Source organism: Oppia nitens, unplaced genomic scaffold (genome assembly GCF_028296485.1).
Source record: "Oppia nitens isolate AA-2021 unplaced genomic scaffold, nextdenovo-longstitch-racon4-pilon3 scaffold7_pilon_pilon_pilon, whole genome shotgun sequence".
NCBI lineage: Eukaryota > Metazoa > Arthropoda > Arachnida > Sarcoptiformes > Oppiidae > Oppia > Oppia nitens.
In genome coordinates this window covers 3,610,893-3,638,009 of record NW_026533251.1, presented here as the reverse complement: position 1 = coordinate 3,638,009, position 27,117 = coordinate 3,610,893, and the positions used below count along the sequence as shown (strand labels likewise).

General features: G+C 25.3%; 5 protein-coding genes across 6 annotated transcripts; 3 read left to right on the top strand and 2 right to left on the bottom strand.

The window, feature by feature from the left end:
• Positions 1-1,402: 1,402 nt before the first annotated feature.
• Positions 1,403-4,313, bottom strand: LOC128963094 (uncharacterized). Its single transcript, XM_054309565.1, has 5 exons — positions 4,170-4,313; positions 3,627-3,990; positions 3,500-3,540; positions 2,683-3,422; positions 1,403-2,578 (listed from the first exon to the last, which is right to left on the bottom strand). The coding sequence occupies exons 2-5, from the start codon at positions 3,982-3,984 to the stop codon at positions 1,444-1,446; spliced, it is 2,274 nt and encodes a 757-aa protein (XP_054165540.1). The 5' UTR covers positions 3,985-3,990; positions 4,170-4,313; the 3' UTR covers positions 1,403-1,443.
• A 2,602-nt stretch (positions 4,314-6,915) lies between these two features.
• LOC128963697 (uncharacterized) lies at positions 6,916-7,962 on the top strand. The gene is made up of 3 exons (XM_054310210.1): positions 6,916-6,927; positions 7,007-7,043; positions 7,160-7,962. Exons 1-3 carry the CDS (start codon positions 6,916-6,918, stop codon positions 7,960-7,962), a joined length of 852 nt encoding a protein of 283 aa, XP_054166185.1.
• Positions 7,963-8,242: 280 nt separating this feature from the next.
• LOC128963696 (uncharacterized) lies at positions 8,243-9,977 on the bottom strand. The gene is made up of 2 exons (XM_054310209.1): positions 9,954-9,977; positions 8,243-9,697 (listed from the first exon to the last, which is right to left on the bottom strand). The coding sequence occupies exon 2, from the start codon at positions 9,656-9,658 to the stop codon at positions 8,243-8,245; it is 1,416 nt and encodes a 471-aa protein (XP_054166184.1). The 5' UTR covers positions 9,659-9,697; positions 9,954-9,977.
• A 7,587-nt stretch (positions 9,978-17,564) lies between these two features.
• On the top strand, positions 17,565-20,909 carry LOC128963095 (uncharacterized). Of its 2 annotated transcripts, XM_054309568.1 has the most exons (8): positions 17,565-17,963; positions 18,072-18,151; positions 18,237-18,315; positions 18,409-18,479; positions 18,600-18,633; positions 18,724-19,339; positions 19,466-19,911; positions 20,103-20,909. In XM_054309568.1, the coding sequence occupies exons 1-8, from the start codon at positions 17,597-17,599 to the stop codon at positions 20,879-20,881; spliced, it is 2,472 nt and encodes an 823-aa protein (XP_054165543.1). In that variant the 5' UTR covers positions 17,565-17,596; the 3' UTR covers positions 20,882-20,909. The 2 variants fall into 2 exon arrangements, with proteins under 2 accessions (XP_054165543.1, XP_054165542.1); XM_054309567.1 differs by having other exon boundaries at positions 18,600-19,339.
• A 1,090-nt stretch (positions 20,910-21,999) lies between these two features.
• Positions 22,000-25,431, top strand: LOC128963695 (uncharacterized). Its single transcript, XM_054310208.1, has 5 exons — positions 22,000-22,369; positions 22,895-22,965; positions 23,035-23,648; positions 23,882-24,327; positions 24,644-25,431. Exons 1-5 carry the CDS (start codon positions 22,000-22,002, stop codon positions 25,429-25,431), a joined length of 2,289 nt encoding a protein of 762 aa, XP_054166183.1.
• Positions 25,432-27,117: the final 1,686 nt, after the last annotated feature.

Below are 27,117 nucleotides of genomic sequence, written 5' to 3'. Positions count from 1 at the left end.
ATAATACCCTTACATTATGTTTTTAATAAGTTATAACTTGTAATTTAAGTTGAAATTAATAAAACGATTGTTTAAAATTTAAAAAAAAATACTAAATATAATTAATATAAGACAAAAAATATGACAAATATTTTATATTAAACTTTGAATATTACTTACATTAGTATTAATTTAGATTCATAATCATATATCAATAAAATCATATAAACTTTGATAATATTATTATTATTTTTTAGTTTAATTAGTTTAAATAAATAAATAAATATGTTTATATACATACTAAATAATGAATGTTTTTAATTATGTTTATTAAATCAATTTTAATTTATCAATACTTATTGAATTAAAAATTTTCAACAAAACATACTAATGAAAAATATTTTAGTTTCACATCAAATATATACAATTAAATTGTTATTTGAATTTAGTTATAGTCTTACAGTGAAATATAATCTTTTACATAATTACAAACTATACAATAATATAATTTGAATCAATGTTTACTTTATAAATTAAAAAATAATGCAATCATAAACTAATGTATATACAGTATATGTTGTACAATATTTTTTTAAAAAATTATTATATCTTATTACTATTGTATATTAATTTATATAAAATTAATTTTTAAAATACATAAATAAAGTAAATTATATACTTTAAAATAATACATATTTATTTCACTTTAATTAGACAAAATTAATAATTTAATATTAACATTTTACAAATAAAAAACATAAAAATTAAAAATATTAGATTGTCTATTAAAACAATTAAATTAAAAAAAAATCAAATCATAAGTACAACTAATTTGATATTTAAATACTGATATTCTCAGTAAATACAGTGAAATACAATACTTTATACCGGCCGATATCATTCAAGTGATTTCTGATTACTTTTGATTAAAATGCACTGTCGAAGCTTATGGTTTATTAAAATATATTTCATCTAGCTCAAATACACTGTTACATATTTATTTTAATTAAGTAGTATATTTTATTTAATATTATATAAAAAAGGTTATTAAATTTGTGTATTAGAATTTTTTTGTTTTTTATCTTGGTCAGTAATTATGTTTTTAAGTAAGGGACCGTATAATAATCGTGATATCGCCTGCTTTATACAGTATACACTGTACATACAATTTAACTGAATGTTTATTTATTAAACCTAAAATAATGCAATTATATTGTATTTATATGATATACATACTGTAATTTGTGTGTGTGTGTGTGTATGGCAAATTGTGTGTGTGTGTGTGTGTATTTGTGTGTGTGTGTATGTGTTTGTGTGTGTGTGTGTTTGTGTGTGTATTTGTGTGTGTGTGTATGTGTTTGTGTGTGTGTGTGTGTGTGTGTGTGTATGTGTTTGTGTGTGTGTGTGTGTGTGTGTGTTTGTGTGTGTGTGTGTGTGTGAATAAAATTGGTAATATTTATAATTTTATAAGAAAAATTGTTTGAAAGTTTTATAAACAATTTTACCACTTTTGGTAACTTTATTGGCCACATTTTGAACACTTTTAACAATACTCTTATTTGTGTTGACCGGCACTTCAATGACATGTTGTTGAAAATTACTGTATACTTTGTGGCCAATCATTAATTGCATATTCATTAACTGCTGTATCTTTTGGCCATAAATAGGCAATTCATACAATTTATTCACTGAATTGTTAATGTCATCCAAAGTAACGGCTGAATACTTGTCTCCCTTTTTCATTGAATCCAAAATAACACACTTTTCGTGTTGATATTGTTTTAGCATTTGTTCCAATTGTTCCACCGATTGTTTACTTTCTTCCGGAACGAGTGACACATTGTATTCTTCGACTTTAATCAGATGTTTGACGTAATCCTCGAAAGCGTCGTTAAATGGGGTCAATGCGTTGTGTTTAAGAAAAGCGGCAAATTCTGCCATACATTCATTAATAACTTTGCTTTCATTTTCAAATTCAATTTGTCTGTCCGCCAATTTTGCTACAATTTCCTTTTGTGCTATCAATGCCTGCTGTTTATCAGTAATTAGGCTATATTTGAACTCATCTCTGCGCTCTGAGTCGACTTTTCTGGTCTCGTATCTGACATGTAAGTGTGTTTTATAGCTGTGTCCACAGTGTAGACAATTATCATATTTTTTGAAATTATCATTGAATGCAATACAGCCTAATATACCGACATTTCCGACAACATTTCCGTCGTCAAATCTTAGGTTGCAATGTTCGTGACATAATTGCCGATAATGTTTGAATGTCTGGCCGTCAATCACCACAATCTCAACACAATTCCTATCTTCGCAAACAGTCATCGGATAGTCTAACGGTGTCGACTCAATCTCGACAACTGGTATAAAGAGTTCGCGTTTTAGTTCTTCAATATTGCCATCAAATTCTTCCATTTTTTTCTTTCGTATTTCGCATTCGTTGATATTGTCGGCAATATTTTTGCTGATATCAGCCAACGGTTGTGTCAACAATTTGATGGTACGTTTGGCTTCATTGACGCTTAGAGTATCCTTAACATTGTGTGGCTTTACATCAGTAATATATGTCATCATTCGTAAACATTCATTAACTGATCTATAATTATAAATATAAAAATAATAGTTACTTAATGTTATATATTGTTTTCATTAAAATTAATTTATGGAAAAATTTTTTTAAATCAACTAAAACTTGTATACCTTTCCCAACTATTTCCATATAATTTTTGAATATCTTCATCAAACATAACATTATTTGGTTGACTGACGGCTACTAAATAACGGAACGATTCGTTATCGAAACAAAATCTATTGGTTTTGTCAAACTTGATCCTAACATATGGCGGACTCAGTTTGATCTTTTCCAGTGCAGCCTTCAGCGGTACCATAGTATCTCCCGGTGCGTAGAAAGTGCTCCGAGCATTGGTGAAGACAAACATTATGTTATCGGCGGCCGATTTGTTCAAATGAGACAATAACTCGTTTATAGTATACATGAACTGAGTGGTACCTCTCGACTGATTTGGCTTTAATAGCAAACAAATAGCATTAATAGTATTATAATTTGATATAAAATTCAAAATATTCTGTATATTTCGTTTGTCTTTATCCAGACCGTCAGTATCGCATATACCGGGCGTATCGATAATATTGAGCCGATAGTCGCCAAAATCAAATGTATAACATCGGGGGTATTGTGTCGCAGATTCACTGGTTTTCTTAGTATTTTCTGAATCATTTGGTGTACCAAACGTACACTCCTTATCCAAATCAGTTTCCGGATCGGTTAGTGTGAACTTTGTTGGTATCAAACAAATCAATTTATTAATCGCATCATTCATTTTGTCAAATATCATATAATTGACAAATGCATTAATAAATGTTGATTTGCCGACACCGGTCTCACCCAATAATAATAGTGTTATCTGTGGCTGATTTTTCTATTATTTAAAAAAAATAAATAAATGTATTATGAAATTATAATAATAATTAAAACATCTAAAACAAACTTATCTACCTTTTCGTTTATTGATTTATTATTGTTATTGTTTTGTTTCTCTGAAGTATAAGTAAATACAGTAAAATTTTTTATAACTTTTTTAAAACTATTATTTGATAAATGATTAAACAAAACTTTTACAAACCTATGTTCACATCAATTGATTCCGTAGCCGACATCTGGGCTATCCATTTGTCATTGATTTCAGTATTACTTAGTTTTGTCTCATTATTGTCGACTAACTTCTTGTCCAACAAATCCATACACTTCTGAATGGCGACAACAGTATCCTCGCATAGCTTACGGACCGTTTCGTTGCCGTCTTTATCGATAGTCAACAGTCTAGTCATACAATTGCTTAACATTTCGTCCAAAAATCGGTATTTCATATTACGATCGGTTCCTTTAAATTCAATCACTTCTTCATTTAATTCATTGAAATCATTTAATATTGAATTGATTTCATCCATCGAATCCACTTCTTCGGCATTTTTTGCCGCCATTTTTATCTTAAAATTTAAATATATAATAAATATTATATTATGAGTATAATTAATAATAATTTCATTAAGAAATTAATAAAAAAAAATAAATTTTTATAGATACTCTTGTACTGTACATATTATACACTACATTGTATTACTACTATATATTTTATACAAAAAATAAATTAAAAAAATAAACTTACTAAATTATAATATAATTATGAAATAATTAATTATTTATTGCTACTCTAACAAGTATATAAATATTATACACTATTATATAAGTTAAAATCAATTTTTTACAAAATTCAAAACAATGAAATAACAAAATGTAGGCTAATTGATATTATTTTAATAAAATTTATTTCATTAAATCAAATATACAGTACATTAATGTAAACTTGATATTTAGATATTTCAACTCATAAATAATCATTATCATAGATACAGAGAATTTTTTAAAATTGAATCATAAAATATATATTATTATAGTTAAAATATTATCTTATCCTCGTATTGATAAAAACCCCACTTAAAAATCTAATATGAAAAACAATATAATACTAAATGATTTTATTTATTACTTCTTATTTTATTAAAAATATACTATTAATTAAAATAATTGACATTGAAAATCCAGTGAAAATGCTATAAAGCATAGCCAGAAACAAACTTTGATAGCATAAAATTTTATGGTCTCACATTAATATATATAATAACAATATAAATTAAAGTCATTTGGGGTATCAAATGATTCAGTATAATTAAATAAATACAACTATAGTCATGTGGGGTATCAAAAGATTTAGTTTGACAAAATAATTTCCACTAAGGTCATTTGGGGTGTCAAACAAAATAACAATATTTCAATATAGATCCCCATAGCTCATTTTTGATGCTTTATCAAAATATGAAATCAAAATTTAAAAATTTGCAATTTTGAAATCAACGGACACACACACACACATTTATAGATTTTAGTAAACTATTTTTTTTAAAATAAGTTTGTTTGAATATAAGATTTTACAAAAACGTATTTTTTAAAAATGCAAATTTTTATTGCTATATTTATAAATTATAACTTATTTTTTAAATAAATTATAGAAAAAATATTTTATATCATCTAAAATTTTAATAAATCAAATAAACAGTAACACTGCAGATACAAGTAACTAATATAAATTTATAGCAATTGAATAAATATTATATATCATTAATTAGATTTATATTAAAATTGCTTGAGTAAAAGCAAAAATAACCTATGTTTTAATTAATAGCAAGATATTTTTAAATAAACAGATAAATTAAATATAATTACCAAATAATGAATATTTAATTATTTTTATAAAATCACTTAAATAATTTTAATTTATCATTATTTAATAACTTAAAAAATATTTCAACAAAACATACTAATGAAAAATATTTCAATTTTACATCAAATATATACAACTAAATTGTTATTTGAATTTTGTTATACTCTTACAATGAAATACAATCTCTTATATTATAATCTATAAAAAGATATAATTTAAATGACTGTTTATTTAATAAATTAAAAACAATGCAATTATAAATTACTGTATATTTTATTACTATATAATATTAATATTGTATATTAATTTATATAAAATTAGTTTTTTAAATCTATTAAGTAAAGTAAATTATATATTTTAAAATAATATATATTTATTACAGACTTTAATAATTTAATATTAACATTTTACAAATAAAAAACATAAATATTAAAAAATATTAGATTGTCTATTAAAACAATTAAATTTTTAAAAAATCAAATCATACTTAATATAGTAAGTACAATTAATTTGATATTTAAATACTGATATTCTCAGTAAATACAGTGAAATACAATACTTTATATTACTATACACTGTATAATAAACAGTACATACTGTACTATTTAACTGAATGTTTATTTATTAAATCTAAAATAATGCAATTATCTTGTATTCATATTATATACATAATTATACAACTCTATATAATTTATATTGTATATAATATATTATTCAGTTAAAAATATTTAAAGATATTTAATAACTAATGAAATTATATTTTTAAAAATTTATTCAGTAATTAAATACAAATTTTTAATTATAAAATAGTATTTATTATTCTTTTTTTGTAAATTCTGGTCTCATATTTGACATTCAAGTGTATCTGATAGCTATGTTCACACTTTCGACAATTGCCTGGATTTATACAATCACTGACTAACTTAAACTTTTAAATAATCATAATATATCTCATATTTTAAATTATATATATATATATATTATATTTATATTTAAACAAATATGTAAGTTTATATTAAATTACTGTATGTTTTTTATGAAATTTGAATTTATAATAGTCAATCATATTTCTAAAAAATTATTAATACAGCAAAATCTAGGAAAATTGTTTTATAAAAATATTATAATAATATTGAATAAAGTATTAATTTTGATCATATTTCCTAATAATATATCAATAAAATCATATAAACTTAGTATTATAGTTTTATTTGTATTATCATCATTAAAGTTTATGTTAATCTAGTAAAAGCACAATAATAATATTTATTTTATTATATTAAGTTTCATAAGTATATAGATATTTAAACTATTTTTATAAAATACTTTTATTGATAAATATTTAGCAATTAAATAAATATTAGTGATATATATTATAATGTGTAAACATATTAATTATAAATTAAATTGACATAACAAAACATTTATATTAAAATTACGTGATTAAAAACCAAAATAAATTATGTATTAATTTATAGCAAAATTTGTTTAAACCATAACTCAACTAATATTTAGTGTATACTGTAATTATATTTTTTTAAAATCACATTTTAGTATTAAAAACACTGAAATGTTAACTTAAATAATTAATAATAAACTAAATTAATAAGTTTTTTTAAAAAAAAATAAGACAATGATTGTAACAGTTTGTAATAACAAAGTTATTATAATATCATTTGTGTGTTATTTTATTTTTATGTGTTTATTTATATTACAAAATACAGATAACTCATCTAGTAAATTTTATGTTTATAGTAAATTGTACGAAACTATCAACTATTATAATAATATTAATCAAATTAACAAAACTAGTTATTTCATTGATAAGAATAATAGTAATAATAATAGTACTAATAATTATTTGGTGCCAAATATAGTACACTATATATTGGTCAACACTATTGAGATAACATTTATACACTTTTTGTCGATACTATCGGTGCTGAAGAATCATAAACCGGATGTCGTTTACATTCACTGCAATTGCCGACAATTGACGGGTCAGTATTGGCAACGAGTATTGCGGGTGTCGGACATTACAAAAATACCGATTCAATTAAAAGAAAGAGAAATACCGAAAACAATTTTCGGACAATCGTTTAATCCGGAGTACTATAACTGGCACGCGGGAGATGTGACCAGAGTTCGGGTACTTATCGAATACGGCGGCATATATTTGGACAGAGATGTCTATGTTGTCAACAATTTGGACACTTATCGTAACAATGAAATGACATTGGATTTTGAAAATCCAATCGATTTTATGGGCTCTCAGACACTGATTGCTCGGAAAAATGCAACTTTTATGAGACTATGGCTGGACTCGTATCGTAACTATCGCCGGAACTGTTGGACCTGTAATTCAGCAACAATTCCGACCCAATTGATTGTCAAACGACCCGATTTAGTCAATCGGACAGTTCAGGGAGCGTTCGGATGTAATGTTTATGTTGTCTGTCCACTAGTTTTTCGTAGATATGACAGCAATTGGCGTCAAAAGTTTCAAACGGTTCATCTGTGGATCAGAGGTAACTCATACACCAATGGTTTAGTTTGTTTGCGCAAAAAATCTCAATTCAATCACTTTATTGATGAGAAATATATTTATGCAATGAAACAGACTTTCGGTGAAATGGGCAGAGATTTACTTGACTTTGAGAAACAAATTATAAAATATTAATAGTTTATTAAAATATTATTATTTTAATTTGAATTAAATTTATCTTAAGTTTAAATATAATTTTTTTTTAATTATATTATATAATATTTAAATTTTTTGTTTTTACTTATCATTAACTGTAGTTTTTTACAATATGAATTGTTTTAATAAATACTTAAATAATTTAAACTAAAATCATATTTAAACAAAAAAAAATTAATTAATTTAGTTATATATTATTACTAATTACATGGTTATTATATGTGTTGATACCTGAGCTAAGCATCACTTTATCAATTAACTAATTATCTGAGATCATAGATCTATAGCGACCGTATAGATAGGTTTGCGGTCGATGATCACTATCACTGTACTTAATACACACGTGTCTAACACTGGTATTAACACCAATCAGATGATTGTCGATATAGTCAGGAGAGGGCATAATAAATATGGGTTCACAGTGTAGATAGAGATCAGTTAAGTTTGCTAACTGTGCTAACGATTGTATAGTACCAGCTTTGGTGGTGGCAGTGATAGCAGCTCTGTCCACACGAAGTCGCTTGAGTTGAGGCAGATGTTGATGAATGTCGCGGAAAAACTGGTCACCGATTAACGGACACCGAAATAATACATTAATTGACAGATCGGTCAATCGGTTCATTGAATTTAGGGCAGCACTGATCACTTGATTATCGATAGTACTGTCATATGATACTAGACTACACATGATTGACAATTGTCGCACGTGCGACACGTGTTTGTTTAGTTCGGCAAACAATTGGGGCACAAATGTCTTCTGACAGTTCAGTCCCTTCAAGTGTAGGCCTTGGAGTTGAGGACAGTTGTGATGACCGATAGCCGACAATATCGGCAGAAATAGTTCGCAACTGGCGTTGTATATCAAGTCGATTGTCAATTGTCTTAATTGAGACATTTGTGCCAAACCGGTGACCAACTCATCCGGCGGTGAACTAATCTTATCAATAGTTATGTTCAGTTCAAGCATTTGTTGGCCATAGGTTTCGGCAAATAAGACAAACCACGGCATCAAATGGTTGTTCAGACGTACGGCAAATGAGTTCAAAGTTTTTGGTAAAACATAGCAGAAGTCATCAGTAAATATGAGATTCAAATACAGGATTGTCTTTCGGTTTGCAGTGATGTCCAGTGTCTGTAAGTTTGGCAATAAGTCGATGGCTTTGTAAAACAATTGTCTATTGAGATCGTAGTCGTGGCCGTCAAACTTGAATGTCAGCAATTGGTCGGCAAATGTCAGAAACAATCGGTCAATTGTATTGTCGTTGAGTGTCCGCTGATGACCACCACTACCACTGGTTTCCGATAGTAGACACAAATGTCTCAATTGACGACAGTGTTGGACAAGTAGATCCAGATAACTGTTCATCAAATAGACATCACTGATGATAACTGATGTCAAGTTTGGACACTTTCGGACAATTGACTCAAACAACTTAACAATTTGATTGACAGTCTTGAAGTTGATATCCAGATCTTTACTCCAACTTTTCAATAGTTTGTCATCAAATCTGAGATGTGTTTGTCTAATGAATATCAATGACTGCCACTGTTTGGACACACAATCAAGTCTTAGTCTGTCATTGTTTGACAGATATCTCAGCAATAGTTCAGTCAAATCATCGCCGAAACGATCAAACGAGTCCTTTGCTGTTGTCGTAGTCGTCGTCGTCGACATACTCTTCTCTTCAGTGATGTCTTCAGTTGCGACAAAACTCTTTAATTAATAATTATTTTTAAAAAAACATAAATCAATAGATAATTGTGTCAATCAATCAATTAATATATACAATCAAACACTACATTCAATATCGACAACAATACTATGTGTTTGTAATAATAATAATAATACTTATAATTGATTTGTAAAAATAAATAGTTATTATTGTAATCGTATTATATTTATATAAAAAAATTAATTAATTAATTAATTTAAATGAAAAGTTTAAATAAAGTTTCAAAACAATAATTACTTTTTTTTGTTTGTTTGTTTGTTTACTGTTAATAATAATAGCATATAATATACAGTATTAAAGTACAGTATATGTTAAACAATATCAATAAAAACATTTGTACTTTAATGCCATCTATAGTATAGAATTATTGAATTATTTTTTATAAGTATATTATTATAAGTTTAAATTATTTATTATATTATACAATACCTGTAAATTTATAGTATGTTATTAGTAATAACTTATTACTATTACTAGTAATTATTAATAATAAGTATCCAATAATTATATTGTATTTTATTTGAATGTATTTAAAATCTTTCATTACTAGAAATAATAATAATATCAATATCAATAACATAAAAACAATCTCTCATGTAAAGTATTATGTTATATAATCTTAAATACTTTATTAATAATTAATATGCTTGCTATTTTTTTTAAATAAATAAATAATTGAAAATTTTTAATTTATAAGAATTTTATTTAAATAAATTTTAATTAAAAATTATTTAAATTGATTGAATATAGATATTTATTTATAGAAAATACTTAAATGTATTTTCCAATAAATTACAAAATTCAATAAATATTTATTTAACATTAAAATAAACACATAAAATTATTAATAGCTTATAAGTAAACTATCTATTAATAAATTTTAGGACTGCATAGTATCTCACAAATTTTTGTTACAATGTTTGGTAGCAATGATTAGTATAAATTGATTACATTATTATAAAATTGAAATAATATTATTTATATATAAACTATATTATATTATATAAATTGAGAGAATTTACTTTAATGACAGTACAGTATAGTTGTATTTAAATTCCGTATATATATATATATATATATATAAAAATAATTTGCTATTTTTTAATAATAAAAAAATTAATTTAGCAATTATATTACATCAACATTAAGGTAATAGTTGTTAATTTTATTTATACATATATTATACATAACTATTACTGTATGAAATTGCTTTTAAACACATAATATTAATATTTTATTTTGTCAATTAAAGTAAATAATATTATTATTTCATAATGTATATAATAGTTATTCAATTGATTTATATTTAAATTTAATAATATAATTATAAAATTTAAAAATAAGTTTAATATTTTGTTATGATATATCTATAAATATTATACAATAATAATACTATTAAAGTTTATTAATTATTTATTAGTTAAAACTTTAACTTTATAGTTTATTTTATAAAAAGTAAAAATATTCAAAATTTAATATAAAATACTTAGCTCAATTATGTAATATATTATTTTGTTTATTAAAATTTAATTTTTAGTCATTTATAATTAAACTATATTTTAATATATTTTATTATTGACAATATAAATATCATATTAAAAACAAAATTACAAATATAAATTTATTAATATTTTATTTTAAAATAAAATTACTTATATTTCTATTTAATATTATTTTTTGAAATATAATATGCATAATAATGTATATCAAATTAATACATTTAATTTACAACTTAGTTTTAAGTTGTTAATTTAGAAACATCGTAAAGTAGTTAAAAATAAAAAATATTTCAAATTATAATTAATTAATTATTTTTTATATTAATATAAAATTAAGTTAATTTTTTTATCATTTTTTGTAAACATATATTGTAATTGTTTTTTTCATACAATTTTATTAGTTTAAACAGATAATTAAATATCTTTATATACAAGAATATAATAAAACAATTCATTAAAATTTGTGATCAATTTTTGGCCGATACCTAAAAAATGGCGGCAAAATATGTGGAAAAAGTGGATCCAATGGATGAAATCAAATCAGTATTAAATGATTTAAAAGAATTGAATGAAGAGGTCATTCAATTTAAGGAAACCGATTGTAATATGAAATACCGATTAATCAATGATATGCTGAGCCGTTGTATGACTAGACTGTACACTATTGACACCGACGACGGCAATGATGATGGCGTCCGTATGGCCCGTAAGGAAGCAGTTGTCGCCGTCCAGAAGTGTAAAGATTTGTTGGACAAGAAGTTAGTCGACAATAATAATGAAACAAAATTAAGTAATACTGATATCAATGACAAGTCGTTAACCGAGATGTCGACTACGGAAACAATTGATGTCAACATAGGTTTGATAAATAAATGACAAATAGTTTACTATTAATTAGTGTTTAATATATATTATACGAAATTATATAAATATAAAACTTTAAAATTTATAAGAAATAAAATACAATTAATATCAGTAAATTAGTGAATTAGTAGATTTTATTGTTTTATTAAAATAATAAAATTAAAGTATGTGTGTGTAGGTGGGTGGGTGTGGGTGTGTATGGAAATTATATTAAACTAATTGTATAATTTTTTAATAATATCTGGTATTTTTTAACATTTAGATGACATAAATGTTATGAAAAATTTGAAAATTGAAACTACAAAGAATATCATTGAAGATAATCTATTGTCACAAATCAATTCAATAATGAGTGAACTGAAAATATTGGATTCAAAAGTTGATGGTATTTATGGTACAGTCAATGATGACAAACAATACCAAAATTTGGATCATTTGTTAAATAATTGTCTTACAAGACTCGACAATATTGACAGTTCAGGCAATGAAACGGTTCGTAAGGCCCGTAAGGAAGCCGTTATTGCCGTTCAGAAATCAACCGATTTGTTGAAACAAAAGTATTTTATTAATAAAGATAAACAGGAAAGTAAGCCACAGATAACACTGCTACTATTGGGAGAGACAGGTGTAGGAAAATCAACATTTATTAATGCATTTCTTAATTATATGATGTTTGAAAAAATGGATGAAGCGATCAACAAATTGGTTTGTTTGATACCAACAAAGTTCACACTAACCGATCCGGAAACTGATTTGGATAAGGAGTGTACGTTTGGTTTACCAAATGATTCAGAAAACACAACAAAAACTAGTGAATCTGCCACTCAATACCCCCGATGTTATACATTTGATTTAGGCCACTATCGGCTCAACATTATCGATACGCCCGGTATTTGCGATACTGACGGTCTGGATAAAGACAAACGAAATATACAGAATATTCTCAATTTTATATCCAATTATAATACTATTAATGCTATTTGTTTGTTACTAAAGCCAAATCAGTCGAGAGGTACCACTCAGTTCATGTATACTATAAACGAGTTGTTGTCTCATTTGAACAAATCGGCCGCCGATAACATAATGTTTGTCTTCACCAATGCTCGGAGCACTTTCTACGCACCGGGAGATACAATGGTACCGCTTAAGGCTGCACTTGAAAAGATCAAACTGAGTCCTCCATACACTGCCATCAAGTTTGACAAAAGTAATAGATTTTGTTTCGATAACGAATCGTTCCGTTATTTAGTAGCCGTCAGTCAACCAAATAATATTAAGTTTGATGAAGATATTCAAAAATTATACGCAAATAGTTGGGAAAGGTATTGATATTTTTTTGTTGATTTAAGAATTTTAAGCTATTATTCTTAAACATTAGTATTTTAAAAGTTAAATTACTTATAATTTATATTTGTAATTATAGATCAGTTAATGAATGCTTGCGAATGATGAGTTATATTAGTGATGTAAAGCCACACAACGTTAAGGACACTCTAAGCGTCAATGAAGCTAAACGTACCATCAAATTGTTGACACAACCGTTGGCTGATATCACCCAAAACATTGCCGACAATATCAACGAATGTCAGATAAGAAAGAAAAAAATGGAAGAATTTGATGGCAATATTGAAGAACTAAAACGCGAACTCTATATACCAGTTGTCGAGATCGAGTCCATACCGTTAGACTATCCGATGACTGTTTGCGAGGACAAGAACTGTGTGGAGATTGTGGTGATTGACGGCCAATCGTTCAAACATTATCGGCAATTATGTCACGAACATTGTTACCTAAATTTCGACGACGGAAATGTTGTCGGAAATATCGGACTATTAAAGTGTCAGGCATTCAACTTTTGGAAAAATTTCGACAAATGTCTGGAATGCGGACACAGTTATAAAACTCATTTGCATGTAAAATATGAGACCAGAAAAGTCGACTCAAAACGCAGAGATGATTTCAAATATAATCTGATTACTGATAAACAGCAGGCATTGAGTGCACAGAAAGCAATTGTTACCAAATTGACAGACAGACAACTAGAATACGAAAATGAGAGTAAAATTATCAACGAATGTATGGCAGAGTTCGCAGCTTTTCTCAAACATAACGCAATGACACCGTTTAACGACGCTTTCGAAGACTATGTCAAACACATGATTGAAGTCGAAAAGCATAAGCTGTCACTTGTGCCGGAAGAAAGTAGACAATCGGTGGAACAGTTGGAACAAATGCTTAGACAATATCAACACGAAAAGATGGTCATTCAAGAGTCGATGATTAGAGGAGACAAGTATTCAGCCGTCACTTTGGATGATATTAATAAATGTTTGAACAGATTGTATGAATTACCGATTTATGGCCAAAAAATACGACAACTGTTGTCAATGCAATTAACTATTAACGATAAAATCTATACTAACTCTGGTTATCACTATGTTATTGAAGTGCCGATTAACACAACTGATAATACATTAGTTAACGGAGTGAAAAATGTTTACAATAAAGTCAAAAAATGGTATAAAAATATTATATAAGAATATTACATACAAACATATTATTAAATAATATATATAAATTATAAATATTCCTAAATATTAATAAAATTAATGAAAATTATTAGTTATCAATATCAATCTATCAATAATTATATAATATTGAGATTATTCAAAATATTATTGTTATTATTAAATATTTAATTATTATTTATAGTTTAATTAATTTATTATTAAAATATATCAATTAAAATATTAATTTCCAAAATTTGCTAAACAGCGCCTGCTAAATTTTTAATTGAAGTTTCAAAACAATAATTGCTTTTTGTTTTTTATTTGTTTACTGTTTCTAATAATAATAATAACATATTAAAGTATAGTATACAATATTAAAAACATTTGTATTTTAATGATATCTATAGTATAGAATCATTGTATTATTTTATAAGTATATTAAAATTATTTAAATTAAAAGTATTTATTATATAATATTATATATATATATAAATTTATAGTATGTTATTACTATTAATTATATTCTATTTATTCAATGTATTTAAACACTTACCGTAAAATCGTGTTTTATTTCCCATAAGGAATTAAAAAAAAAATCAAAAATAACATTTTCATATTGTAAAAAACTCGCATTTTTTGACCACCCATGGTTAATTAAACGAATCTGTGGGGAAAGCAGAATAGGGACTGCAATGACAGATAATTAACAGTAATCTATTAAAACCGGTAGATATTACCGGTAATTAATTAATTAGTTATAACAATGTTTTACAATAAATGACTTTTGTATGGAATTAGAGTATTTTTATATATTATAAATCGGTAAATAGATAGCATATTCAAACGGTTTGGAACAACTAGAGACGTCCAAATATAAGGGGTGAGAAATCTTGAAAATATATTTAAAAAACAGGTATAATAAATTATTATTAAAAGTAAAAAACTATATTTTTCTTATGGGAGTAAACTCACATTATTCCCCATGACTTTAACATTTCCATATGGAAGAGAAAACACAATTTAACGGTACATTACTAGTAATACAATAATTTAAATATCAATAACATAAAAACAATCTCTTATGTGGAGTATTAACTTACTTGTCCAATTACAATCAAACATTATCGGCAATTTTGTCACTATAATTGTTATCTAAACTTAGACAATGAAAATGTTATCCGGAATTTCGGTATATCACGTCGTTTGGGTATTCGGTGGTCAACTAATTTGCCAATAGTGTGGACATAGCTATATGACACACTTAGACGTCAGATATGAGACCAGAAACGCAGGGATGAGTTCAAGTATAGTCTAATAACTGATAAACAGAAGGCTTTGGAAGCACAACAGGAAATGGTTAAGCAATTGGAGGACAGACAGATTGAATACGAAAATGAGAGTAAAATTATTAATGAATGTATGGCAGAGTTTGCAGCCTTTCTCAAACACAACGCAATGACACCGTTTAACGACGCTTTCGAGGATTACGTCAAACATCTAATTAAAGTCTAAGAATACAATGTTTCACTCGTTTCGGGATAAAGTAGACAATCGGTGGAACAATTGGAACTAATCCTAAAACAATATCAACACGAAAAGTGTGTTATTTTGGATTCAATGAAAAAGGGATACAACTATTCTGGCATTACTTTAGATGACATTAACAATTCAGTGAATAAGTTGTATAAATTGCCTATTTATGGCCAAAAGATAAAGCAGTTAATGAATATGCAATTAATGATTGGCCACAAAATATACAGTAATTTTCAACAACATGTCATTGAAGAGCCAGTTAACACATATAATAGACACATTTTTTTAAATGCTGTAAATCAGTTAAAAGAAATGCTTATAACAGATATAAATATTTATTAAAAATTGCGGAACTTTTTACACATTTATAATTAACTCAATGAAAAAATTTGTTATGTTTTAGATAATTATTAACTAAAATTAAGTAAAAATTGTGGAATATTTATTAAAATTTTATTTTAAAAGTAAAAATAAATATACGATTTGAAAGTAAGCTATCAATGCATGTGAAATTAAACTATTAATTGTTTAATAAAATATAATGAAATATAATTAAATAATTATTATTATTAAATATTTTATTATTTTTTTTAATTTTTATAATAAATTATATCTCTATTTTTAATAAAGATTTTACAATATACAGTATATGCCGATATAAAGTTATGATTAATTTTATTTTTATTAATTATTTAATTATCAATAATATTATTACTGTCATATTTAACTTTATATAATAAAGATTATTTTTTAAAATCTAAATAACAATTTAAAAAAATTCATGCTTATTATTAAAGCATATATATATAATATATGAATATAAATAATTAATATACTAGCTAATTTTAAATTTAATTATATATCTACTTTATTTGTGAGAATTTACTGAAAAATAAATTTTAATTAATCACCATTAAAATAATATTTTATTTTATAATTACATAAATATGTTTTACAATAAACTATTAATACAAAATTCATAAATATTTATTCAAAAAAAACAATCTATAGTTTTAAAACATACTAAATTAATAGGTATTATATTACAGTACAGTAATATTTATTAATAAATGTTGACTACATAGCATCAAATATGTTAGCTAACTATGATTTGTAATCATTTATTACATTATTATAAATTGATATAAAACAGTATATATAATATATTTATAATTTGAGATAAGACAGTATAGCATAGAGTAGTTAAAAATAATTGTTTATTTGATGCCATTTTTTAAATAAATCAAAATATATACTTTTATAACAACTTTAAAGTAATAATTATTATTTTAAATTTTAATTAATTTTTTTTAATATAAAATTAAGTTTTTTTTATCTGTAAACATTTATATTGTAATTGTTATTTCATACAATTTTATTAGTTTAAACAGTTAATTAAATATCTTTATATACAAGAATATAATAAAACAATTTGTAAAAATTTGTAATCATTTTTCTGGCCGATACCTAAAAAATGGCGGCAAAATATGTGGAAAAAATGGATCCAATGGATGAAATCAAATCAGTATTAAATGATTTGAATGAATTGAATGAAGAGGTCATTGAATTTAAGGGAACCGATCGTAATATGAAATACAGATTAATCAATGATATGCTGAGCCGTTGTATGACTAGACTATACACTATTGACACCGACGGCGGCAATGATGATGGCGTCCGTATGTCCCGTAGAGCAGCCGTTGTCGCCGTCCAGAAGTGTATTGATTTGTTGGATAAAAAATTAGACGAAAATACTAAGAGACAAAAACTGAGTATAACTGATGGCAATGACAAACCGATTGCCGAGATATCGACTACGGGACCAATTGCTGTGGCCATAGGTTTGTCAACAAAAAAAATACATTAAATATATTCCTATTAATTAGTATTGTTTTTTAAACAAATATTTTTTTACATTTATTATATATATTTATATATGTCTTTTCTAGAAAAAAATATTTTCCAATTAAGTGAATGTGATATTAATAAAAATAAAGCCATCATATTGAATGATAAATTAAATAATCAGGTAAATACATTATAATAATTTATATAATTTATATAATACTTTATTTATTTAATTTTTTTAACATAATTTAATCGACAAAAATAAGTCAAAATTAGGTATTACTGAAAATAATGACAAACCTATTGATATGTTATCGATAATTGAACCAATTGATGTGATCATAAGTTTGTAAACTTAAATAACAATTATTATATAATAAAGTTTATTACTTTATTGTTGGCTATATTAATTTAATCATATTTTTTATATAATTTTAGATAAAAATGCTACAAAATTAAATAAACAAATTGATGAAATTGTCATAAAATTAGAAAAATTCGATCACCAGGTTAGTTATATATATTTAAATATATTATATTTAAAAAAAATATTTAAAAATATAATTATAATATGTATATATATATTACATTAAGTATTGATACTAATTTAATTATATAAAAAATAATAGGAAAATAAGTCAGAGATTACTATGTTATTATTGGGTGAGTCGGGTGTCGGCAAATCAACATTTATTAATGCATTTGTCAATTATCTAATGTTTGACAAAATGGATGACGCGATTAACCGATCAGTTTGTTTGATACCCGCAAAGTTTACACTAACGGATTGGGAAACTGGAGAAAGTAAGGTCTGTACGTTTGGTTCGCCGAGTGATACGGAAAATACTGAAATAACCAGTGAATCGGCCACACAATACCCCCGATGTTATACATTTGATTTTGGCGACTATCGGCTCAATATTATCGATACGCCCGGTATTGCCGATACTAAAGGATTGGATAAAGACAACCGAAATATGCAGAATATTCTGAACTTTATATCCAATTACAACACAATTAATGGTATTTGTGTACTATTAAAGCCAAATGAAGCAAAAGTTAATGTAATATTCAAGTATTGTATACTTGAATTGTTATCTCATTTGAACAAATCGGCCGCCGATAACATAATGTTTGTGTTTACCAACGCTCGGAGCACTTTCTATGCACCGGGAGATACAACTGTTGCACTCAAGGATGTACTGAATAAAGTTGGACAGTATCCGCCATATGTTAACATTAAGTTTGATAAAACTAATACATTTTGTTTCGATAACGAATCGTTTCGTTATTTAGTGGCCGTCAGTCAACCAAATAATATTAAATTTAATGAAAATATTCAAAATTTATTTGAAACAAGTTGGGATAGGTATAAGCATTTAATTTAATAGATTAACTATTTGTTAATTTATATTATAAAAATATTTGCAAAGTTATAATTGTATATTTTGGAATAGATATTTGATTTGTAACTAAAATATTAATATATTTATAGATCAGTTAATGAGTGCTTACGAATGATGCGATATATATTTGATGTAAAGCCACACAATGTTAGGGACACTTTAAGCATCAATGAGACCAAACGTACCATTAAATTGTTGACACAACCGTTGGCTGATATCACTGAAAATATTGCCGACAATATCAAGAAATGTCAGATACAGACGGAAAAAATATTACAATTTAGAGGCAATATTGAAGAATTGAAACGCGAACTCTATATACCAGTGGTTGAGATCGAGTCTAAACCATTGGATCATCCGATGACTGTTTGTTCAGATAATAATTGTTGTGAACTAATGAATATTAACGGACAGGTAGTCAAACATTATAGACAAGTGTGTCATAACAAGTGTTACTTAGAGTACGACGACGGAAATGTTGTCGGAAATGAAGGTCTATTAGACTGTCAGGCATTCAATGAATATAAACTAATAAGTATGCACTTTGAATGTATATATTTTTTAAAAAAATTAAAAATAATAATTTAAAATTATAGGAATTAATGGTTTTAAAATAAAAACTACAAATTATTAATAGTATATTTATTATATTTTAGATATTAGTTTAAATATAAATTTACAGTTAATACAAGTTTAATTTTTTTTTAATTTTATTTATTATTTAAGGAACTAAATTTATTAAACCAGAAAATGCAAAACTTTATCCGGATCAAAACAAAACTATAACAGTAGATCCCGAAACTGGTTTAATGAAAGTTAATAAAAGTAAACGTATAAAGTATGATAATTGTCAACAATGTGGACACAGTTATGAGACACATCTACACATCAAATATAAGACCAGAAAAGTAGAGTCAAAGCGCAGGGATGAGAGTAAGTATAATATGCTAAACAATAATAAGAAAGCAATAAAAGCACAGAAAGAGATTGTTGAGGAATTGACGGACAGACAGTTAGAATACGAAAATGAGACCAAAATAATTACCGATTGTATGGCAAAGTTTGCCGCTTTTCTCAAACTGAATGCAATGACACCGTTTAACGACGCTTTCGAAGATTATGTCAAACATCTGATTAGAGTCGAAGAGTATAACATATCACTTGTTCCGGGAGAAAGTCGACAATCAGTGGATCAGTTGAAATCAATATTAAAACAATACCAACACGAAAGAGATATCATATTGAAGTCAATGATAAAAGGTGTCAACTATTGTACAGTCAATTTGGAAGACATTGATAACTGTTTGAATAATTTGTATAAATTACCCATTAATGGACATAAAATACAGGAGCTGTTAAATATGCAATTAATTATTTGCGACAAAATACACACTAATTTACAACAACAACAACATGTTATTAAAGTACCGGTTAATAGTTCAAACATTATTGTAAAACTGGGTAAAAGTGTTTATAAAGCTATAAAACGAAAAATATTATTATAAATATAAAAAACAGTAATAATACAAAATACAGTACATATTATAATTTTATTTTAATAATTAATATATAATAATTTAAATTTGTAAATTTAGCATTAATTCTAAATTTTGATATAATTATTTATTTACCTTATTTAAAAATTGATTAATTATTAATAAGAATATAAAATAAATTATTTTTAATTTTACAATATATATATATATATATATATAAATGTAAATTTTAAATATAATTAGAAATAGACTATTTTTATTTTATGGACTTAGATCACTAATAATAATTTGAAATATCATAAAACAATCGCATGTAATATATAATGTTATACAATTTTAGATAATTAATATACATAATTTTATTTTAATTAATGTACTATATAATTAACATTAATGTACTAGATTATTTTTAATTTAGTTGTATATTTATGGGCATTTGTTTTAAATTAATTTTAACTTAGCATAAATATTTAAATCTAGAAGGATTACATAAATATATTTAACAATGAATTACTAAATTGATAACTTTTTTTACTGTTATTATTATTGTTATTTATAATCAGTAAATATGTAGTTTTAAAACATAAAACATTTCTAAACAAATATAAAATTATTTATTACATATACAGTATTATATTACAGTAAAGTAAACATGTATTAATAATGTTGACTACAACATATCATCACATATGTTTGATAACTATAATTAGTAATCATAACGTATATTACACTATTATAAATTAAAACTAATTTATGATATATTTATATTATACATGTATATAATGTAATTTAAGATAAGACAGTAAAGCGCAGTGCATTTAAATATAATAAATAATTTTTTATTTGATGCCATTTTTAATAAAAAATAATAAAATAAAATATTTATTTAGCAATAAATCAAAAACGACAATAAAGTAATGATTATTTATAATTCTAATTCTAATTATTTAATTTTTAAATATTAACTATTAAAATAGAATTTATATAATTATTATTTATAAAACATACTTAACATAAAATTAAAAAATAAAATTTAAAATTAAAATTTTATAACAATTTTATCTCTTTATATACAGTAAACCAAACAAACAAAATTTGTGATCAATTTTTTTGCCGAAATCTGAATAATGGCTGCAAAATATGTCGATAAAGTGAATCCAATTGATGAAATCAAATCAGTATTAAATGATTTAAATGAATTGAATGAAGAAGTGATTGAATTTAAGGGAACCGATCGTAATATGAAATACAGATTTTTGAATGATATGCTGAGCCGTTGTATGACAAGACTGTACACTATTGACACAGACGGCGGCAATGATGATGGCGTCCGTATGGCCCGTAGAGCAGCCGTTGTCGCCGTCCAGAAGTGTATTGATTTGTTGGAGAAAAAATTAGCCGAAAATAATGAGAAAACAAAAAAACTGAGTATAACTGATATAAATGACAAACCGATTGCCGAGATATCGACTACGGAACCAATTGCTGTGGCCATAGGTATGTCAACAACAAAAAATAACACATAGTTTCCTATTAATTAGAATTTAATGATTACTTTTTTTAGTAATTAACTAAATTTATTTATATATATTATGCTATTTTTAATTTGTACTAAAATTCATTTAAAAAATCTATGTGTGATTTATTTTCTAGAAAAAAATATTGTTCAATTAAGTGGATGTGCTTATAATAAAAATTCTACCAAGATAAAATCTAACATATCAACTAACATGGTTAATCATAAATTAAATTTAATAAAAACTTAATTTTAATACAAGTTATTTAATTTTGTTTTTTTTGTGAACAGAACTTAATAGATGAAAATGATATAAAATTAAGTAATACTATAATTACTGACAAACAGATGACTGAGATGTCGACTATGGATCTGATGGATGTTAACATAAATGGTTTGAATATTTTGATATATTTAATAAAAATTTATTTTTTTAAAAATACAGGATTATAATAGAAAAATTATTTTATATATAAACAATTATACAATTTTACTGTATTTTACAGATTTAAATGATTCAGACACTGATGAACAGGTCAATGATCTAATAAGCAAATTTGAAAAAATTGATCAAAAGGTTAATCATATTTTAATTAAAAAAAATTTATTACAATAATAATTATTTAAATTATTGTCAATCTATTAGGAAAATGATTATCGGCCACAAATAACATTGTTATTGTTGGGTGAGTCGGGTGTCGGCAAATCAACATTTATCAATGCATTTGTCAATTATCTACTGTTTAACAAAATGGATGACGCGATTAAAAATCCCATTTGTTTGATACCAACAAAGTTTACACATTGGGAACAAGGAGTCCGTAAGGTTTGTACGTTTGGTACGCCCAGTGATACGGAAAATAATGATAATACCAGTGAATCTGCTACACAATACCCCCGATGTTATACATTTGATTTTGACTTATATCGGCTGAATATTATCGATACGCCCGGTATTGCCGATACTAAAGGCTTGGATAAAGACAACCGAAATATGCAGAATATTCTGAATTTTATATCCAATTACGACACTATTAATGGTATTTGTGTGCTATTGAAACCAAATGAGGCCAGAGTTAGCGTTATATTCAAGTATTGCATACTTGAGTTGTTGTCTCATTTGAACAAATCGGCCGCCGATAACATAATGTTTGTGTTTACCAACGCTCGGAGTACTTTCTACGCACCGGGAGATACAACTGTAGCATTGGATGACGTACTTCAAAAAGTACGACAGCGCCCGCCATATGTTAGGATCAAGTTTGACGAAAGCAATACATTTTGTTTCGATAACGAGTCGTTTCGTTATTTAGTGGCCGTCAGTGAACCAAATAATATTAGTTTCACTAAAGATATTCAAATATTATATGAAAATAGTTGGAAAAGGTATTCTGTAATTGTTATTTTTATTTTATTTATTACTTTTATACAAATAAAAGTTAATTCAATGAAATTTTACAACAAAAAAATATATATAAATATTATATTTATAGATCAGTTAATGAATGCTTACGAATGATTAGATATATATTTGAAGTAAAGCCACACATTGTTAGAGACACTCTTAGTATTAATTCGGCCAAACGTACCATCAAATTGTTGACACAACCGTTGGCTGATATCAGTAAAAATATTGCCGACAATATCAAAGAATGTCAAAAACAAACGGAAAATATATTGAAATTTAAAGGAGATATTGAAGACCTGAAACGTAAACTTTATATACCTGTTGTTGAAATAAAGACCATACCATTGGACCATCCGATGACTGTTTGCTCAGATAATGATTGTTGTATATTAACTAATATTAACGGACAGTTAGTTAAAGATTATAAGCAAAAATGTCACGACAAATGTTACCTGAAGTATGACGACGGAAATATTATGGGAAATACTGGACTATTGGATTGTCAGGCATTCAATATTTATAAAGATATATGTATGTTATCTATAGTATTATTTTTACAATAATACAATTAGTATAATAATTTTTTTTAATCGGCTAAAATTTGATCAAAAAATAACTTTATTATACTAAATATATTTACTTTTATAATATTTCATAAACTTATATATTTTTTAATTAGGTATAAATATTCAAATAATTTATTTTAACTAAAAATTATATAAGTTTATGAAATATTTAGTATATATTATATTTTAGTATATAAGTAAATATATTTAGTATAATAATGATTAAATTATTATACTAATTATACCATTGTAAAAATAATTTAATTGAATATTTATACCAGCATTTAGTGTGATTAAGCCTAAAGATTTAAATATCAATGAACTACATCCGGATCAAAATGTTAACCATGGAGTGAATCCGATTACTGGATTAATTAGATTGATTTGTTCGGAACGAGTAAAACATGAAAATTGTCAACAATGTGGTCACAGTTATAAAACACACTTACATGTCAAGTATGAGACCAGAAAAGTCGATAGAAAACGCAGAGATGAGAGTAAATATGCAAAGATTACTACTAATCAAAAGGCTGTAGAAGCGCAACAGGAAATTGTTAGAGAATTGATAGACAGACAGTTAGAATATGAAAATGAAAGCAAATTCATAACCGATTGTATGGCAAAGTTTGCCGCTTTTCTCAAACTGAATGCAATGACACCGTTTAACGACGCTTTCGAAGATTATGTCAAACATCTGATTAGAGATGAAGAGTACAATCTGACACTAGAGTCGGGTGAATGTCGACAATCAGTGGATCAGTTGAAATCAATATTAAAACAATACCAACACGAAAGGGATGTCATATTGGAGTCAATGAAAAGAGGAGACAAGTATTCAGTCGTCAATTTGGAGGACATTGATAATTGTGTTAATAAATTATACAATTTGCCATTGAATGGCAAAAAGATACAGGAGCTACTGAATATGCAATTAACTATTAGTGACACAATTCATGCTAATGGACAGCAACAACGTGTTATTGAAATACCGGTTAACAGTACTAACAGTACTGTAAAACTGGGTAAAAGTTTTCTCAAAGCTCTCAAAAATTTTTACCGTAAATTATAATATAATTATAATTTAATTAATTAATAACCAATAATTATAATTATTGTATTAAACAAATCTATTAGCTATTCTTTTAATATATTGTTTGGGTAATTACTAATATTTATTTTTAAAAAATATAATTATTATTAATAGTATTATTGATGATTGTATTTAATAATAAACAAATATAATAATAAATTATAATTAATAATTTAGATTATTTATTATTATATTTTATAATAATATAAATTTTAATTCCTTATAAATCGTATTTTTATGTTTATTAATTTATTATTTTTAATGTTATTATATATCTGGATTTATACAATATAATTGATGTAAACTATTTATTCAATACAATAATTACATTGTATTATAATTTATAATTTATAACCAGACATTTAAAAAGCAAAATAATATTTTTCAATTAATATTTATCACACTATAACTTTAAAGTATTAAGTTTTTATATGAATAATTAATGATATATATTGTCAAATCTAGTAAAAATGTGTTTAAAAAATTGAAAAAATATTACATAAATAAAAAATAATTAATTATTTATATAACTAATTATTAATATTAATATAGTAACTACAGTATTAAAAGTTTACAAATTTAATTGTTAGCTGTAAATTTACTACTAATTTATACACAATTATTTATAAACTTTGACAACATGTATTCAATTATAATTTTAAAATATTACCAAATTAAATATTTCTATTAAATCAAATTAATTAACTTTTTTATTTTTAAACTAAAATATTAATTTTCGAATAGATTAAAAAACTCTGTCATTACTTTTATCTCAAATTTTAAATAATGTATATAGAAATATAATTTATTGAATTAATACAAAATATAGTCTATGAAAAAAATACATCAGTGGATAATAAGCAAAAATCTGGTAATAAAATAAACGATGCTATCTTAAAAAAAATATGAAAAACTACATTACATACAAGTAAATCATATTAAAAATAAAAATAATTTTTATTTTATTATTTATAAATTATCTTTTAAAGAATAATCCAGAAAGTCATCCACGGCTAACACTGTTGTTATTGGGTGAGTCGGGTGTCGGCAAATCAACATTTATCAATGCATTTGTCAATTATCTAATGTTTGACAATATGGTCGCATCGACCGATTAAGAACCCGATTTGTTTGATACCAACAAAGTTCACACTAACCGATCCGGAAACTGGTGAACGAAAAGTTTGTACGTTTGGTGAGCCGAGTAATACAGAATATACCGATAATCCAAACAATTCGTGACACACAATATCCACGATGTTATGCATTTGATTTTGGTGTCTATCGTCTAAATATTATCGATACGCCCGGTATTGCCGATACTAAAGAATTGGATAAAGATAACCGAAATATGCAGAATATTCTGAATTTGATTATCGCATTTCAACACTATTAACGGTATTTGTGTGCTATTGAAACCTAATGAGTCCAGAGTAGGCGTTACGTTTAATTATTGTATACTTGAATTGTTGTCTCAATTGAACAAATCGGCCGCCGATAACATAATGTTTGTGTTTACCAACGCTCGGAGCACTTTCTATGCACCGGGAGATACAGCCGTAGCACTCGAGGATGTGATTCAATATATTCAAAAGAGACCGCCATTTGTTAAAATTAAATTTAATAAAACTAATACATTTTGTTTCCATAGCGAGTCTTTCCGTT

What these genes read in the sequence shown, in the direction of transcription:
- LOC128963696 (XM_054310209.1), bottom strand. Translation starts at nt 9,658, where the DNA reads ATGTCGACGACGACGACTACGACAACAGCAAAGGACTCGTTTGATCGT.
- LOC128963695 (XM_054310208.1), top strand. Translation starts at nt 22,000, where the DNA reads ATGGCTGCAAAATATGTCGATAAAGTGAATCCAATTGATGAAATCAAA. An exon ending in TTGAAAAAATTGATCAAAAG is followed by an intron (nt 22,966 to 23,034) that starts GTTAATCATATT and finishes TCAATCTATTAG; the next exon opens with GAAAATGATTATCGGCCACA. An exon ending in CAATATTTATAAAGATATAT is followed by an intron (nt 24,328 to 24,643) that starts GTATGTTATCTA and finishes TATTTATACCAG; the next exon opens with CATTTAGTGTGATTAAGCCT.
- LOC128963697 (XM_054310210.1), top strand. An exon ending in TTTTATGTTTATAGTAAATT is followed by an intron (nt 7,044 to 7,159) that starts GTACGAAACTAT and finishes TGCCAAATATAG; the next exon opens with TACACTATATATTGGTCAAC.
- LOC128963095 (XM_054309567.1), top strand. Translation starts at nt 17,597, where the DNA reads ATGGCGGCAAAATATGTGGAAAAAATGGATCCAATGGATGAAATCAAA. An exon ending in ACCAATTGCTGTGGCCATAG is followed by an intron (nt 17,964 to 18,071) that starts GTTTGTCAACAA and finishes TGTCTTTTCTAG; the next exon opens with AAAAAAATATTTTCCAATTA. An exon ending in ATGATAAATTAAATAATCAG is followed by an intron (nt 18,152 to 18,236) that starts GTAAATACATTA and finishes GACAAAAATAAG; the next exon opens with TCAAAATTAGGTATTACTGA.
- LOC128963094 (XM_054309565.1), bottom strand. Translation starts at nt 3,984, where the DNA reads ATGGCGGCAAAAAATGCCGAAGAAGTGGATTCGATGGATGAAATCAAT. An exon ending in ATAAATCAATAAACGAAAAG is followed by an intron (nt 3,423 to 3,499) that starts GTAGATAAGTTT and finishes TTTAAATAATAG; the next exon opens with AAAAATCAGCCACAGATAAC. An exon ending in TATGGAAATAGTTGGGAAAG is followed by an intron (nt 2,579 to 2,682) that starts GTATACAAGTTT and finishes TTATAATTATAG; the next exon opens with ATCAGTTAATGAATGTTTAC.